Consider the following 17,181-nt stretch of genomic DNA (forward strand, 5'->3'; position numbering starts at 1 on the left):
GGAAATGACCTGTTTTGAGTTTTAAATAGTCGCTCGCGACGCGTTAACGCGAGCAGTTTACAGTTAAACACGTAAAATGGGATCGGCTAAGTATAAATATTTAGGGAATTAATTAATTGAGCTGTGATATGTAAATTTTCGAATCAATATTAAACCGTTTACCGATTAAACATCTTTTAAATTGAAGGTCCGGACAGGAAGCCGCGCGCTCCGTCGTCTTCTCCGTGTGTCTTGTCGGCGGCGGCGCTCCGGATCAAAGGCTCGTTTGGCTCCCCACTCGCGCGGTCCTGTACTGAGTGTAGTCTACTCTCGGTCTCCACGGACGCTCCTCTGTCTGGATATCAGACGGGCTCCTTTTGGTTCTTTGGATTATATTCATCTGATGGTTTTCAACTCCAACTCGATGTATAGAAATGGGTAAACTGCACTCGAAACATGGTGAGATTTCTTATTTCTGAGAGAGAGAGAGAGAAAAAAAAAATCACATCTGTTAGTTGCTCCGTCTGTGTTGCGATACTTTCTAGTAACACATTCATTGTCTTCTGTCTTTTTGTCTCCCGTAGCCGCTATTTGTAAACCGAGGGAGAGTCCAGAAGGTAAGGAGTCTAGCCCAATTTCCCCACTTTCCTGCGTGATATTTTCAGACAAATTTGAGGTCAGTTTGTGAACAGCGAAGCAGTTTGCGCGCTCATTAGAGACGCAAAGCAGCGCAGAGTCCCGACTCTTTTAAGGAAAGGGGGGGGGGGGGACATTCATGTTGAGAAAATAGGCTGTAGTTTGTAGCTGCTAATAATGATGCGCTTTATCTGTTTCAGGAGACAGTTTTGTAGTCAATGCCTGTTTGGCGAGGAAAGGAATCGACGACTGGCTCGTGAAACAGAAATACTACTGCACGAGCTCTCGCCTCGAGCAACAGGACTGCCACCTCAAAAATAGCTGCGGGTTGACTGCACGGGTGAGTAAGACTGGACTTGTTTAAGGCAAAGTGACACGCTCTTGTTAAATTCCTATTGAAGTGTTATTTTGTTACTTTTGGGCGTGCAGGCGCGCGCAGTTTAAGGTTGGAAACTGCGCTTAAATCGCTGCTTTTGCAACATTAACGCCTCAGTTGTGCGTCGTTTCTTTGCTTGGATGTGTGCGAAAAAGCTCCGTGTCGATGGATAAACGTGCCTTTTAGTGGCAGATTAAAGGGAGCGTGAAAAGTTTCACGTGCAGGTTTTTAGTTGGGCAGTGGTGAAAGTTGAAAAATCCTCATTTGTGTTATAAAGTTTGGCTTTTGTAAAGTGAATCTATTAGTGGTGCTGCGGTTGAGCTTGTGGTTACTCCTGCAGGTAACAGTGTTGGCGTCAGCCCGTTTTAATGATCCGAGGTTACTTCTTCTTCTTCTGTAATTTACGTAACAACACATCCAGCCAGAGTTGAAAGCATTGCTGCGTGACAGCTTGGTGACAAGTGTACATTGTAATAGCTGGGGAGAAATGTTGGAGGTCACGCTTGTTTTGTATTTTGGCAGTGGTAAAAAAAACAAACAAAAAACAAACAAACAAAAAAAACTGTGCTGTTGTTGTCAAGTGGGGAAATCCTTTGGAATTGCTTCAGAGGAGCCTTTAAGCCTCTTTGGTTAGAGATTCCTTCCTCAAAGCCTGCATGTTTGAGGAACCCGAGCCCATCAAGAAGAAGAAGAAGAAAAAAAAAGGGAAATCAGTTCCTCCACCCACGATCCAGACATATGCAGCAGAAATCCATCTATTTATTGAACACAGCCCAAAATCCAGGATGTGTTGCATTTTGAACAGCTGCCTTATTATTCTGTTGTGATGTTGCATGTCATTATTATCCCCTTTTGAAAACACCTGATAGTGTTTCTAGCTTGTAAACCACAATCTACATGACATCAGTGGCATTTAGCTGCCTGATGGTGGAAACACGTTTTTACTACGCCTGTCTGTTCCTTGGCTTATTGTGATCAAGCTCAGGTTCTTTACGCATGCAGCAGCTATCGAGTAAAGGCCATAGTTTATGATAGGTTTTAACTGATCAACATGCAAGGGAGATACAAATAGACATGCTGGGTGGGATTCTTGGAAAAAATAAACCTTTAATTTGAGGAGTTATCAGCACGGTGAACAGTTAGCAAACATAAATACAGAGTACCTGTTAGGTAGCCCAAAAATGTAAAGTCAGATCTAAAGTTTTAAGGTTTTTCTTTGCTACTGCAGGGTGTTTGACGGTGTTGCTTGTTGGTTATTAATGACCCAGTTGAGGGAGCTCTGCAAGTATGTTGTCAGAGTTGCAGGAACTCTCTTTGTAATCATAACAGGATCATGATGCTATGTGTTCAGGGCACTTTTAATCTGCTCTTCTAAGAGGAAAACAAGTTGCTTGTTGCAGTAAAGCCAAACTATGGTCATTGTTGCTTATGTGATCTCTGGAGTTTATATGTTCTGGTCAATTTAAGCATGTAAAACCACATTATTACCACACAATTACCATCAATTATTACCACAAAAACAAACACTCAATGCTTTGTTCCTCAACACATTCATACACTCCTTTTCCCAACAGCAGTGGTGTGTACAAAGTTTTGGCCCATGATGGAGGGGGAGGGGAGGGTCAGGCTGAAAGAGTGGGAAGTTTTTGAACAATTAAGAGCAAGCATGGTTCAGCTTGCATAAATAATTCTAAGTCTGGACGCCTAAGTTTAAAGCATTTGTGTAAGATTTATGGTTTAGGGTGTGTTTCTGTTGTTTTGTGAAGTTTCCATTGGTGTGAATTATCAGGCAGATGCAACGGGGTTTACATGAATTTGATGCAGCTTTTCTGGAGTTTATCATCAGTCTTGATAGGTGTTGGTGTTTCTGTCTTTGTTCACATCAGAGCTGTTAAGAGGAGTTGGGTTGGAGTTCCCAGCATTTCCAGAGTGTTTTGTGAATATTTCCACGTGTGAAACTCGCCTCCTCCGTAATAAATCATGAAACCGATCTTAAATCTGAAATGATCCATTATTACTTAAATGAAATCCGTTATCCTTAAGACAGTTTTTCAAACTCTGTCATGCTGATTGGGAAGAAGTGTAAAAAGCTTGACACCCCCACTATACTTTCAGCCTCAGAGGTTAAGCTGTCACATGAGAGAATTTAAGGCTACTCTTAAGCTCTAAAAGTTGTCTCTGTTGTAAAGAATACCTGGTGAGATAGTTATTTATAGCCGCTGTTCTTTAGGCTCCCCTCCCACTTGAATCAGGGTCCAGGAGAATGTGGGTCGGGTGTCAACAGTGGGGAGCCCACACTTGAAATTCTTTTGATCCCATCTTAGCCACACCATATTCACAAAAGGCACAATGGATATTTTAAAGAAGTCATTGTTGTGAGGCGCTGTTCACATTAGCAGCCTGTCGGCGTTAATGGTTTTAAGTTGGAGTCGAGTACGCGAAGATACACGGGGGCTTTACTGATGCACTTGAAGACTTAATGACGTTTTCATGCGGGCTGCGTACTCATTCATGAGTTTTGCCGTCAGATGCTTGGTGGACAGCGGGTGAGAAGCGTTGGCAGGTGGATCTGCGGGTCTCAACACATGAGATCCAGGTCATGTGAGCCTCGCTGCAATTTCTACCCCAGTGTGCGGCATGGTGTCCACACCCACGCATAAATCTGATATGCGATGTGCGGCCTGTGGAAACCTCATCCTGACACAGACATAGATAGGGCTGAAGATTTTCACAGCTTAAGACTTTGAAGTTGAAGTTGTAGGTGGCTGTTTTAATACGTTGCTTCCTTTTGGCTTGGCGTAGACTGCTGCATGTCAAGATTAACTTTAGAAATGCTCTGATTTAATGACTACCCTGACAAGTCATCCCCCCCTACTCTAAGCCCCTCCTCCCATTCCCCATCCTCCCTTTTTGGTTTCCCTCTCTTCCCCCATCTGTTTGTTGCATTTACCCTGTGGGTCTGTGTTGCTTGTTGATGAAATGAGACTGCATTGGAAGTGAGCGACTCAGGGAGGTGTTTGTAGTGACACTGATGGCTCCTCCTCCTCTGTGAAGTCCGACCCTCTGTTTGGTTGAAAACACCCCCCCCCACCTCCTCAAACACACACATCCAGTATTCCCAAACTGCGGCTCTTACAAGGCAGAGGTTCTCCTTTTTTTTTTTAACAGAACGTTTATGTGTTTGCATGGAGTGCAAAAAGCAGGTACATCTGAGGACATAATGCAACTCACACCAGCAAAACGTCTGCCCTTAATACTCGCCCCCCACCTCCACCACCCCCTCATCTTACAGTTAATTGGATAGGCTTTGATTTTTTTTCTTAAAAAAGCTTTTCAAAAAGTTTTTTTTTGGGGGGGGAAACTGGAATAAAGCTTTTAAACACACTCCCTCAGCCTCCAAGTCTGATAAAAAGACGTGGCAGGTTTTGCGCCCTCTTCGTTTTTCGCGTCTGCTGTTGTGCTTTTTCTTTCTCCACAAAGCGAGGGCCCTTGTCTAGAAGCTGAAAGCACCCTTCAAATACAGACTCCTCTTCCTCCCTCTCTCTTTCTTCTCCTCCTCCTCCTCTCTGTCCTCTCTCGGTGCATTTCTTTTTCCCACCGGCTGGCCTCTTGTGCATGCTGCGTGACGTATGCCCCTCTCCCACTGGTCTCTACCCCCTCTGTGGTCCCAAGGGACCAAGGGCCTGTTGTTGGTCTTTGAAGAGGCTGGGAGAAAAGTTTGGAGCCACACTCTATAAAGAGAAGAAAAGCCCCCCAGTCTTTGGGAGGAGGGGTAGCACCTGGCCATAGAGGCGCTCTGTGAATAATTTTTTTTTTCTCATGAGAAGATGCGGTGCAAGTCTTGGGCTGACATCAGCGTAGCTGGGGGACTGGGAGGTTCCAGGATGTGGAGGTGGCTTTCATGTCACATCAGGCATTGTGTGTCACACAGATCACTTAAAGCTGGAGGAGTTTCTCCGGTGCAACAAAGCAGAGGGGATAACTGTCAGTCGTTGTGAAAGACACCTTCTGGAAAGGTTTCCTGCAAAAGAGGGATACTGGTTTAAAGTAGATAAAGCACTTGTGCATGTAGTCCTTACATCCATTTTATCCACTTTCACTGTAGCATCTCCTCTCATGCTCCCTGCGTATTTTTATTCTAGCTATTATATTTCACATACCAGTGGATGCAATAATCCATTGTCCCTGGAGGTGTCATCAGAAATAAAATTGTACTTGGCACATTAGAAGTCAGGAATGCTCATGTTTGTGCTTGTCTGTTCATGCGTGTGCATGCAAGTGTGCAGTATGTCTGGAGTCAGCTGTCCGGATGCACTCTGGAGATCAAAGGCTTCTTTGGGAATGCGCTCTGAATCTCAGGGGATTAGCAGCTCAGATTGTGCTTTGTTTCCCCAAATATATGCTCGGTTTGGAGCAACGGATAGCTGTTGATCAAAGTGCCTCTCTGGCTGGAGGGTTTTGTTCCACACTTGAGGGTGGCGTTTATTTGATATCTCCCAGAGAATAGAGAGATTTTGAAGATGCTCTGCTCTTCTTTTTTTTATGAAACTGGCCTGGATTTTGATGTGTGTACTTTTCTTTTCATATTTGACTAGAGGCATTAAGTTAAGAGGAAGAGGAACTTAAGTCTAAAATATGTAGATGAATAGATAATTGCAAGTTTTGTAGAGTCAGTGTGGTACATCAAAGCATCAAAGCTAGACTCCCTTTTAACAAGGGGCAAAAAGGCCACTAGCGCTCACTAATATCTGGATTTTATCATCAGTGAGAAAGGGTACAGTCTGCATTTATTTCTGGGTCAAGATATTGAGCATCATTTGTGGATATTCTTTGTCCATTTTGGAGTGATGGAAAAAAGACATACAATTTTCTGTTCATCTTCTGAACCACAAATTTCATTTGTGTCTATTCCGTCTTGTGTAAACGTAACTACATGAAGAGATTAGAGTACATACCTTTAAAAGTAACGCTCTGAGAAGCTGTGTTTCCATTACATTTTTTTTCAAAATAAAAGTGATATTTCTAAGTTTTGACAAACAACAATTGTAATTTGCATGTCTGTCCATTGAACAGTGTTTAGCAGCTGCAGTTCTCGCAAAATCTCGTTTGGGTGACGAGATTTTACAAGAATTGCGGCTTATGCAAGGTAGCCATGTAGCGTTATTTTGAGGTTTTGTACTTGCTGTGGAGAATTTTGCTACAGCCTTTTGAAGCTTTTATCCTTCATTTTCTTTTTTAAAAGTCTGAAATTTGCTGCTGTTTGTTCTGCACTGCGCAATCTTTACCGGAAATGAACTGGTCATGACCATGATGTCACGTCCGGGGACACGTAAATGTGAAAAAAAAGTGTTTCCGTTACACCTTTGAACTACACTTAAACAAATGTGTATTTCAGTGGTTGGAGCAAAACAATGGAACGCACTTAAAAGCGATTTTAAAAGTTCAAATCTTTCTCAATTTCATTGAAATATAAAGAGTACATTCTAAAACTGTATGCAAAAAAACTGATTAAAAAAAAGAAAAGAAAAAAAAGAGTATTTCATACCTGTGTTTCGTGTTTGTCGTAGATGATGCCAATCCAGTTGGTTTACTTTGAAATGAGGATGCGGTAGGGTGAATAAGATTAATTCTTCTTCCTACCCCAATTTTCTTTTCTTTTCTTTTTTGCATGAAATGTACGACAATGGCTGTGTAGTAGTTGTTGTAACTCTGGAGTATATTTTCTGTTGTTGATTTTTGGATTTGCCAATATATTATGGAAAAGAAAAGAGAATAAAAAATGTTGAAATGAAATGAAAAGAAATACGTTTCTATATCAAAATGTCTGAAAAACCACCTCACGAGAACATAATAACTTTTTAGTGATATCTGAGAATTTTTTCAAAATGTAGGTGTTTCCATTTGCGTTATTTTTATTGCGATATTTAGTTTTTGCACAATTCTAAGTGCAACCTAGCGAGTCTTGTGCTGCTTACCTAACCTGATTCTGGTGTGTTTGTAAGGTCCATCATGACCCACCAGAGACACAAACCAGTCTTCTTGTGATGGGAAAGGTTAAATGTTAAATTTGCTCAAAAATAAAATCGGGTTGCAAAGTTCAGAGTGGCAGGAAGAGAAAACAGTTTTCTAATTTGGGTGTTAGTTTGTTGCTATAACACATTTCTTTAGTCCCCATTAAAAACACGAGCATAAGAATAAGAATTGGTGGTCATAGTTTGTGGGAAGAGAGGGCTGTGTGTGCGTGGGTTTGGGAGAAATTCAGTGACATGAGCGCCTGTGGTAGTTCTCTGCTTTCTGTGGGAGCTCCGTGCTCATTTTAATCACCCACTTAAAAGCCTCTGCTGAAGTGGGTGTTTAAGTGTTTAAACCCTGAATAATTCTCTGTTGTTTGTTTATCAGGTTCCCCTGTGGGTTTTGCTCTGGCCGGTGCAGTAAGTGCTCAATAATTTGATGGAGCCCTCAGAGTGGCTCTCAAATCAGGACAAGCTCAACATCTACACAGAATTGTCGTCAAGCTCTCATGAGAATGTGCATATGCAAAGAAGCAGGCATGAACGTTAGCTTGCCACAAAACGCGCAGGCCCTCTCAAATATACAAACACACATTACCCATGTGTTTACCCCAGTTTGTTATCCATTTATCAATGCTACCAGATTCCCAGTACAGATGCCATCCATTTATTTGTCTTACAAACTGGATCTTTGGAAATGCCAGTTATGGACTCCACAGTTTCCATGAGCCATACTGGTGTATTTATCCTCCTTGTGTTTGCGTGCTTTGGTGACCAGGATTGTAAGGCCACCTGAAGTGGAGGGAATGGAGGAAATGAATTAAGGTAAACAGAGCTTGGAGAGCATTGTGCCTCACCCTGACGGAGGTTCCAGGGTTTTTTAGCTCTTCCTCTGGCGCCAGGCCTGGAGGAGGTCTGGATTGTCTGTTAGGGGATGTTGTTAGTAGAAGGAAAGCTAAACAGAAGATCGGCCCTGCTGAAAGGAAAGCTGTCCTCCCCTGGTGTGTTTATGCTCCACAGGTGCTACAACCCAAAGCGGACCTCACCCTGTAGATTCTCAATGGAGCAGACCAATCCTCTCCTCCCTAAAGAGCCATTTGCTCCGTCTATCAAGCACAGCATTACCTTACCTAAACACATTGTTAAATACAGAAAAAAACTCAATGAAAGGATGTTTTGCCAGACTTTAGGACTGATGTGTTACCATAAAGCTCTAAAATTGCTGACATTTGAGTTCAGTTTTGCTTCTGTATCTTGTGAAGGTTGGATTACAGATGTATGCAAAATATATGTATTTATTTAAAGTGGACTTTCTGTTTCGTAAACATTTGCATTTTTAATATGCTAATACAAGTAAAATTTACTCAAATTCCGCTCCAGGATTTGTGGACTTCCTGTGTGCTGTTAAGACTTACAGCTCTGACCCAGCTGTGAAATGAAGGTATGAAATCAAGATAAAGTTATCTATTGTTTGAATGCATTAAGCTCCTTATTATAAATGAAGAGATTATAAAATACCACAACTGTTCCACATACACACTTTTCTTTTTCACACCTGCGTATGTGAACTTTAAATGTTGAAATGTGTGTGAGCATTGTGCGTAGAATTGGTAGCTGTCTGCAACTGTGTAACCTACTCCACTGCAAGTTCATTATGGTGCGCAGCGACACAAGCCACTAATTCCAGCCAGCTATGAATAGAAACGTGCTTCTGGCACCGCCACACTTGTATATAGTAGTTGAAGTGTCTATTTCTGCTGCCATGTTTACTTGCTAAGTAAAAACACTCTCTGTAATTACTGAGATTTTAAGTCTGCAGTTAAAAGGTCAGATGTGAGGGATGTTTTGAGGTAGTGGCTTGCGGCTGGCAGGACGTTTGTTCCAAGAGTGTGTGTGTGTGCGTGTGTGTGTTTGCACAGGCAGAGAGGAAGAATGTGGCCACCTTGGTGTGTAGGTCAGTCCCATCTGGGCACCGTGCACACGTCTGCGGTTTTCAGAACTGCCACCAGTCGCTGTGAACTCTGCTGATCGCAGAGACAGAGTTTAGTAATTACTTCTGGATAAATGTTTCTGTCACTTGTGATTTGGGATGGTTGTGCAATTCTGAAGATAAAGATCAGTTTCTTTTTTCCTTGTTTTCATCAAAAGTTTTGTTTTCATCTACAGTGACTGGTTGAAGTTTAGGCTGCAGACATAAGGTACCCATTTGAATTCACAAAATATGGTTTGCAGGATTAAAAGCTAAAACTTACCTTTTTTTTTTTTGTTTCATCCTTCCAACTTTAAATCAGTCATGGTAGATCAGATGGTAAATACTACTCAAAAATAGAAGATTTTCCCTTATACTGAGAAGTTACCTTTTAAAAACACCCCAAACTTATGGAAAAATGTACACTTTGTAGTTTCTTTTTATATAACATAGCTGAACACTGAAGAAACATCAAGTAGCAGTAGGAACATAAGCTTTTTACGAGTGAAATCCTGAAGCTTTACTCCTGACATGACAAGTTAAAGAGCTGTATCTTCTCATTTGGCTTTGGTAAAAGGCTGAAGTGCCTGTCACTTTATTTCTGCCCTCAAGATAGACTTCCTGACTTAAAGCCCTGTTCCTCCCACACTTTACTGCTCTTCAGACTGGCGTCTGAAGCCACCCAGATGACTGAAGGACTGTCTCTCCTTGCAGAGAGCTTTGACTAATTACTGAAACCCTCTAGACACAGTCTAGCAGCAAAGCACACTGACTTTTGCAGTTATAAATTTAAGCAAAGACGCAGACATTTTGCCAAACATTTACCTCGACTATGTGCTTTTACTTTTTTCTTTTGCAATAATGATTGAAACACATGTACTTGCTGGAACAAAGGAGAATTTCTTTTCCACAGCAAACTAATTTCCCTCAAGTAGTAGCTGTCAATTGGGAATGAAAATTCCCAAACTGGAGTTAATTGGCTGGTGCAGAACATCTATGATTTACCTCTTACTCAGATAGTCATCTTAGCTCAAGAAGACTAAATGACAGTGATTATTGTTAGAGCCTGACTAATAAAGGGTATATTTGCCAGCCAAAATTGCCTTAGCTGAATCAGGACTGGTTTATCCGCTAAAGTGCTTCCAAAATCAAGGTTTACAGACTGTCTGCAGCACTTGTAGTAAAGGAAGTATTACAGGCAACTTGTTGAAGATTCAGCTGCAAGCTTTTCAAGGCTTTTACTTTGTTTGCATATACAGTACCTTTAGGGTGCATCCACATCAGGATAGTCTGCTAGTCTAAGTTCGACTGGGGACTCGGATCAGTTGCAGGGGTATCCCTGTATCCATTAGGGCTGTGATGATATGCTTTTGTCCCAAGTCGATACCAAGTTTTTGGGTGCCAATTCAATTTAAATTGCAATTCTCACAATTCTTTGATATAGCTGATTTTTGTAGATTAAAAAAAATTGATAAAACTTTTTTTTTGCTCGTCATTTTTCTTGATTCAATTAGGAATAAAAACAACACGGTAGCATGACTATCATTCTGCTGCTAGAATGCCCAAGAGGACAAGTAAAAAGATCAATAAAAACAATAAAAATGACAAAAATTTGATAGTGGATTAATTTTATTTATTTGAAAAAAAAAAAACCAAAAACAATTTTTTAACAAAAAAAAAAAAAATCAATTTTGAAATAGTAAAGCAAAAAAATCCTAATTTTTGATTTTTCGATTAGATTTTCCCACCCCTAGTATCCCTGTATCGATGTGGACCGAGATTTTGTTCACGCAGCACTTGATCAAACGAGGCAAACCATTAGAATAGTATATCCCTATTCCCACCAAGGTGGCGCTGCATTAGTATTTAGGTAAAGAGAGAACAAGACCTGCGTGAAGGAAAAAAAAACAGTTTTTGGAGCACAAAATTATTATTTTGGGTTTGTTTTTTTAAATTTTGTCTTATACAAATATACTGCAGAAATACACTGAAACAATGAGCACAGTATGAACAACAGATGAGGAAAATGACTCTCAATGCAATCGCTATGTATTTACCCACGATGCAGGAAGTGACTTTTTTGTGACTTTGTAGTCTGCTTCCTGTATTTGGTAGCTTGAAATGGACCAAGATCTGCATTTGTAGGCGGACTGTGTCCGAATCCGAATCAGAACTTGTTCGGCGCATTCACATTTCCCCAAACTAAGCGGACTAGGATTTGAACACAAAAAGGCCCATGTGAATGTGCCCTTAGATGGATCTCGTGGACTGAAATATCATCATTCAATCATTTTAACCAGTATCAACTCTAAAAGTCTTTATCTGCCAACTTCTAATTATGATCATTTTCAGTAGTAGTTCTTTTCTCATTTATGCTGACTGTCACTGCCATGTGACTGTACTTAGGTCACCCACTGAGTGGTAAAAAGACAGCTGGTTCAATGGCTGTTGACCGTTGATCAGCTTGAAAACAGTAGTTTAAAATGCTTTAAATTATTGTGTAACCAACTATGAACAATTTCAGGAAAAAGTTGCCGTTTTGAGTCAAATTGATTTCTGACATTCAAAGATACCAAAAGTCCAAGAAATCTAGATTCGATGTGAACACTTTGCGACCAGTATGACAAATATTAGTTAAAATAATTATTATGTTTTTATGATAAACTATAGACTTAGTGCGGTACTTATCACTTCCCATTGCTATGTTTTTTTTTCTTAAATGTTGTTTTTTATGGAAAGCAGATATGCAGCTTTTGTTCTGCATTTTGCAGAATGTTCAGATGAGAGATAATCACGACAACCTACTCTGCAAATAAAATTTGCACAAAAAGAAACTTAACGTTTAGAGTTTGCTCCAAATATAAATATAAAATTGGTTTCAACTGTAAAAGTTTACTGTGGATGTTTTGACTGATTCACAAGTCAAACATTTTCCCGTTATAAGTCAAAAGGGGTGTTCCAAAGGGATGGGAAAATAAAATAAAAAATATCCAATAATGAGATTTTTTTGCTTTACAATTTTAAAATAGATTTTTTTTCAAATATATAAAAATAATCCATTATAAAAATCTTGTCATTTTTATTGGTTTTTTTAATTGATCCTTTTACTTGTCTTCTTGGGCATTCTAGCAGCAGAATGATGGTCTGGCTTGATGGTGTTGTTTTTTTTTTTCTAATTTAAATCAAGAAAAGTGACAATCAAAAAAAGTTTTGTACATTTCTTTTGTTTAAATCAAATCAACACCCAAAAAATAGGAATTGAATTGAATTGAATCAAATGAAATTGAATCAAATTAGTATGAAAACATATTGTTACAGCCCTAGTTTCGGGGAGTTGGGGGAACCAATAACAAGGTGAAAAAAATAAAATAAAATAATTAATTTATAAAATAGCCAGTGTCACAGATTCTCAACTATCGTTTCATTCAATGTTAAAAGTTTTCAATTTAAAAAATCTTTAATTGAAGTTGATGCCTGTTTTGCCTTCACTCAGGCGTATCAGACGCTAGAATAGTTTTGCTTGTCTACAGTTGTACTTTTAGCTACAGAGCTTTATCAAAAACCTGTTTGTAACAATTCTCCATGTTACAAGTTTTTTTCAACCTGTTTTAGGAAACCTCCATGGTGAGGACTGTTGTTTTATGTAAAATGGAAGCATCATTTAATGATGGATTTCTCAAAATGATTGGAGGGATGCTCATATGGTTTTGCTTTTTTTGTCACGTTACACCTTGAGGGGAGTTGAAACTCTTGGAACGTCAGTTCTTAAAAAAATATTCGGTGGAAGGTAAAGCCTGGAAAGAAAAACAAAAAACAAACTTCAGAAGAGCCATGCAGTGCGTTGCCGCACCTTGTAATGGAAGAGCGATATTACACTCTTGATCCTGATATCTTGTATCCACCCCCCTGGTGAGATGCAGCTTTGATAAGCAGTTTTATAAAGGTTTATTTATTAAAAAAAGTTTCAAAAGTAAAACTTACTGTCTGTCAGAGATATTTATAAGTTTTTTGTAAGTTGCTCGTCACTTTTAGTTGTAATGAGTAATGCATAATCTGCCAAGCAACGCCTGCTGTCTGATCTGCTCACAGTACTGCATTATAACATCTAAACGAGGAATATAAAATGCGTACTCACACTGTATGTAGCTGCATTTAAACTCTCTCTCCTCTGGACAATTTTGTTGCTTTCCCTAATTCAGAACACTTGTAGATGAACATGGGAATGTATTCAGATGAATAGATTTGAATACAAATGGGATAATTTATGCTTTAAACATTATTTATCCAAGAGGTTTTAATGTGTACAAAAAGCAATCTGGACTCACAGAGAAACTCAGAAAACTACTGCAGGACATGGCATTTTTTTCTGATGCACTTCATTGCAGGGATCACGGTCTGTCCTGCAGGTTTTAGACATGTCCCTGCTACAACATACATGATTTAAATGAACTTGATGTCACAATCAGCCTCTTATTGACCCATGAAATGTTTTTTGTTAATTGATTAAAAAAAACACAAACAACAACAGTACAACCATGCTATTTCCATTGAGTTTAATCCCAGTTTGGTTCCAGTTTAACTTAATTTCAGCAGTCAGCAGTTTATGTGAACAGTTTTATGAAATGTCTCAATCTTCCTTTAAACAGATTCAGTGCAGCCAATTGAATGGAGCTAAAATGTTCACATAAAGGTAGTAACAAGTTGTTGCCTTAAGCTAGCTGCCGCTAACATTAAGCACATAACTCTGACTAACCTCTCCTAGTCTGTTTTAAGGCAGATGTGGTGGATCCAGTGTCCTGGATTTCAATACCACATATGTTGCAGTTTATATTGATCCCTTTTTATGAAGCAATTTTATGTTGTTGCACCACCCTCCAATGGCAAGTCAACCCCCCCCCCCCCCCCCCCCCCCCCCGCAAGATAAATGGTAAAACATTTCTTCTCCCTTCTATGTTTTATATTGAAATGAAGGTTTATTTAACTATACAGAAACGCAATGTGTCTTAGTACAGCTATAATATATGATCAATACTCACTTTAGATCTTGTAGAAATCCAACATAGTTAACGAGTGAAGAAGTCTTGGTATATCCATTAGCCTTGGAAAGTCCGCTAATGCTAATAGCTAATGCTGCATAGGTTCCAGGTCCTGAACTGTCAGTCAGGAAATCACTGTCCAATGGGAAAGGACTTCTCAGAAGACCCTCCCACCCGAGGGTTTTCTTCCAGAAGTGGCAATAAGTCCTCAGGAAGTGTAACTGCAAACATGGCAGCAAGAGCAATGCTCTTATAAGCGAGACTGAAACAGAGGAAACTGATCAATTTCATCCTGTCAAACAAAGGGGCGGCTGTAGCTCAGGAGGAAGAGCAGTCGTCATTCAACTGGAAAGTCGATTCCAGGCTTCCCCTGACTAAATGCTGAAGTGTCCTAGGGCAAGACACTGAGCCCCACGCTGCCCTCCGATGTGCTTATCGGGGTATGAGTGTGTTGTATGAGTGTGCATGTGAATGAGTATACGTGACAAGTAGTGTAAAGCGCTTTGAGTGGTCTGCATGACTAGAAAAGCGCTATATAAGTACAAGTCCATTTACCATATACAACAACGTCACACAATTTCTCAAAGAATTGGATTGCAGTAAGTAAGTTGTACAATTGAAAAAACTTCTTTTCACTAATATTTTTATTTTCTCTCAAACGCTTAATTTTTGTTTGACATTGTAAGATTTCTCGAAGTGTTTGGCACAAATCTAATCCCATATTTATCGCTGTGGCCGCGTGTTTTACAAAAGCTAATAAAAGGTTGTTACCTTGAGTAACAGGTAGAGCTTAGTGCCCAAGGGGCTGACTGAGTTGTAAAAGCTTATCGTTGCAGGTGTAAAAGTTTTGTAAATGGGTCATTAAAGTGTTGGCCAACTTCACACATGAAACACAAGAAAAAGTGAGAGGGGGAGGGAGATTACTTGAGATCAGCATGTTTCTGAAGCATGGATATGAGGGCTGTAAATCTCTGCTAATATTCCACTGAGCCTTTCAGGAGGCAGCCTTTGATGTGGGTGAGGTAATGTGGCCAGCAGTGTTTGCAATGTTAATCTGACATGGAGAAATGACTGTTGGCTGTGTGCTATCACCTAAAGGAGATGCATCCAGTTCAAGCTAATGCTAACAAAAGGAAAAAAAAAAAAAGATTTGAGTAAAAACAACAGGTGTATTTGTGTCTCTGCAATATTTTTTCCAACAATAATGTGGAGGGAGTTTACCCATAAATATAATTTGACTCAATATACAAAAGACTGCACAAAAAAGAGGCAATGCCTCTCTGTGTGCAGCCTTACTTATGTGTGTGTGTGTGTTTGTCTGTGCATGACCTGTGTCGTGAACTTCAGTTAACAGGGTAAACCCTCTGGCATGTGCAGCCTCCACAGACCCTTTCAGGTTTGCGTGTTGCTGACCATGCACACTTTAATCATAGAGCTGCTTCCTCCAACATGCCCGGTGATGGATCCTAACTCCATGGCTATAATTTCCTTCCTGGGGTGCAGGAAGAGAGGTGGGTGTGCTGTGACTGAAGGGTGTCAAGCCTGGGGCCACCAAGTCTGCAGGGAAGGTGTCTGCCTTTGAAGCTTGAGATCTCAAATTATACGTTAGCTCTCATTAGTCGGCAGAGATTAAGGACATTTAATTGTCATAATAATTATGTAGTTTGTCAACAGTTCAGTTTAGTTGGAAGGGAAAAAAAAAAAAAAACAAGGCTCAAAAACAGGTTTAATTTCAGGGAGAAAAAGAATCTGGATTCAGAGATTTGGTTTTGGTTTTTTTAACGATTTTTTCAGTCTTCTCCCATCTGATTAAGCCTCTTGTCATGTTTCACACGCTAAAAGTGGCGATAATGTTGTTCAGCTGTGTAGTATTTGCCTCAAAAATACAATATGCCAGATGTACAGCAAGGTGCTTCCCATTAAAGCATCCACCAGACAGTGTAATGGGTGGATGTGAGAGGATCAACATCAAAAGATTTAGTGTGCGTGACCTCTGGAAAGGCATTGAGTTTCTTATCAAAGGTGTAAAATTGCATTGTAAAACACAGAAGATGTGATTTCTTCTTGGCAGTTCAAACTGCTCATGGAGTGATGCATTCTTTTATTGGTAAAATTCTGTTTGGTTTTGTTTTTTTTTTGACACTTTACCCAACCATCTGTTCTGCAGATGAAGGAGCAAGAGGAGCAAATTCAACAGAGTGCCTGAGTGGATGATGGGATGAGGTGCCAGATAGATCCTTTGAAAGAATGAAAAAAGAAAAAACAGATTTATCTTGTTTTGCTGGAGAGAAGTGCAGAGATTTCACTTGCCATGGCTCTTAGCGCGGAGGTGTTGTCTGAAAATGGTCCCTATCTCCCTTTCCTCTGTAAATGGGGCCGTCTCACGTCAGCTTTGCTATGCTATATGATTATCTGAGATCTTTATTTTATGTGTGGAAACTGATCCTCTTTGAAGCCTCACTCAGAAGCAGTGCAGCGCTTCACTACCTCACATCAACACGCTCTATCTTGGCTCCATCTTGGGGCGTCATGTTTTACTGCTACGTGGCGCTTTGAATGAGGCTGTTTAATGTTGCTGAAAGGTTAGTACTACTCCAGCATAAAGAACTGGAGGAGAAGCCTGGGGCCAGGTCAAAACTGCTGCTTGATGATAACCGGCGGTTCAGTTTTCTCCTTTATGCAGCCCCACCATGCCTTCCACACACTGCAGGATAGGCACAGCTCCAGATTCCAAGAGCTGTGCTGCTCAGCCCTTTGAAATTGCCTCCGCTGTATCTCAGTTTACTCTTTGGGATGATGGAAGGATGGGGGGGGGGTATTTCCTCTCCTGAGGAGTTTTGCGAGTAACACTACACCTATAAGCTAATTTGCAGCTCTAAAACTAATCAGAGTTTCCTTCTTTTTTAAAAAATTGTTGTTGTTTTAGGTTTTGGTTTTCAGCATTGGGCCTGTGTGTATGAATGCACTGGAGCTTTTTAAAATCCCAATGCTGTACAGCTGTTTTCTCCGTTAATGATTCATAAACTTGAGCTAATGGCTGATATCCAGGTCAGACAGAATCAATCAAAATCACTTTATTCACTAAGTGTCCTAGATTTATTGGATTAAAGAAAAAATAAAACACAATGTCAGATATTTACTGTCTTTAAACAAACCTGCTAGAGTATAACTAAT

General features: G+C 40.1%; 1 protein-coding gene across 1 annotated transcript in view; it reads left to right on the plus strand.

Moving 5' to 3' along the window:
- Positions 1 to 307: 307 nt before the first annotated feature.
- The window catches only part of nkd1 (NKD inhibitor of WNT signaling pathway 1), a 38,134-nt gene continuing 21,260 nt past the window's right edge, over positions 308 to 17,181 (plus strand). The window contains exons 1-3 of the mRNA XM_079242758.1: positions 308 to 438; positions 564 to 596; positions 816 to 955. Coding sequence (XP_079098884.1) covers positions 414 to 438; positions 564 to 596; positions 816 to 955 — 198 coding nt within the window. The 5' untranslated portion in view covers positions 308 to 413. The remainder of the gene's footprint in view (positions 439 to 563; positions 597 to 815; positions 956 to 17,181) is intronic.

Source organism: Telmatherina bonti (assembly GCF_933228915.1).
Source record: "Telmatherina bonti genome assembly, chromosome: 1".
NCBI classification, from domain to species: Eukaryota; Metazoa; Chordata; class Actinopteri; order Atheriniformes; family Telmatherinidae; genus Telmatherina; species Telmatherina bonti.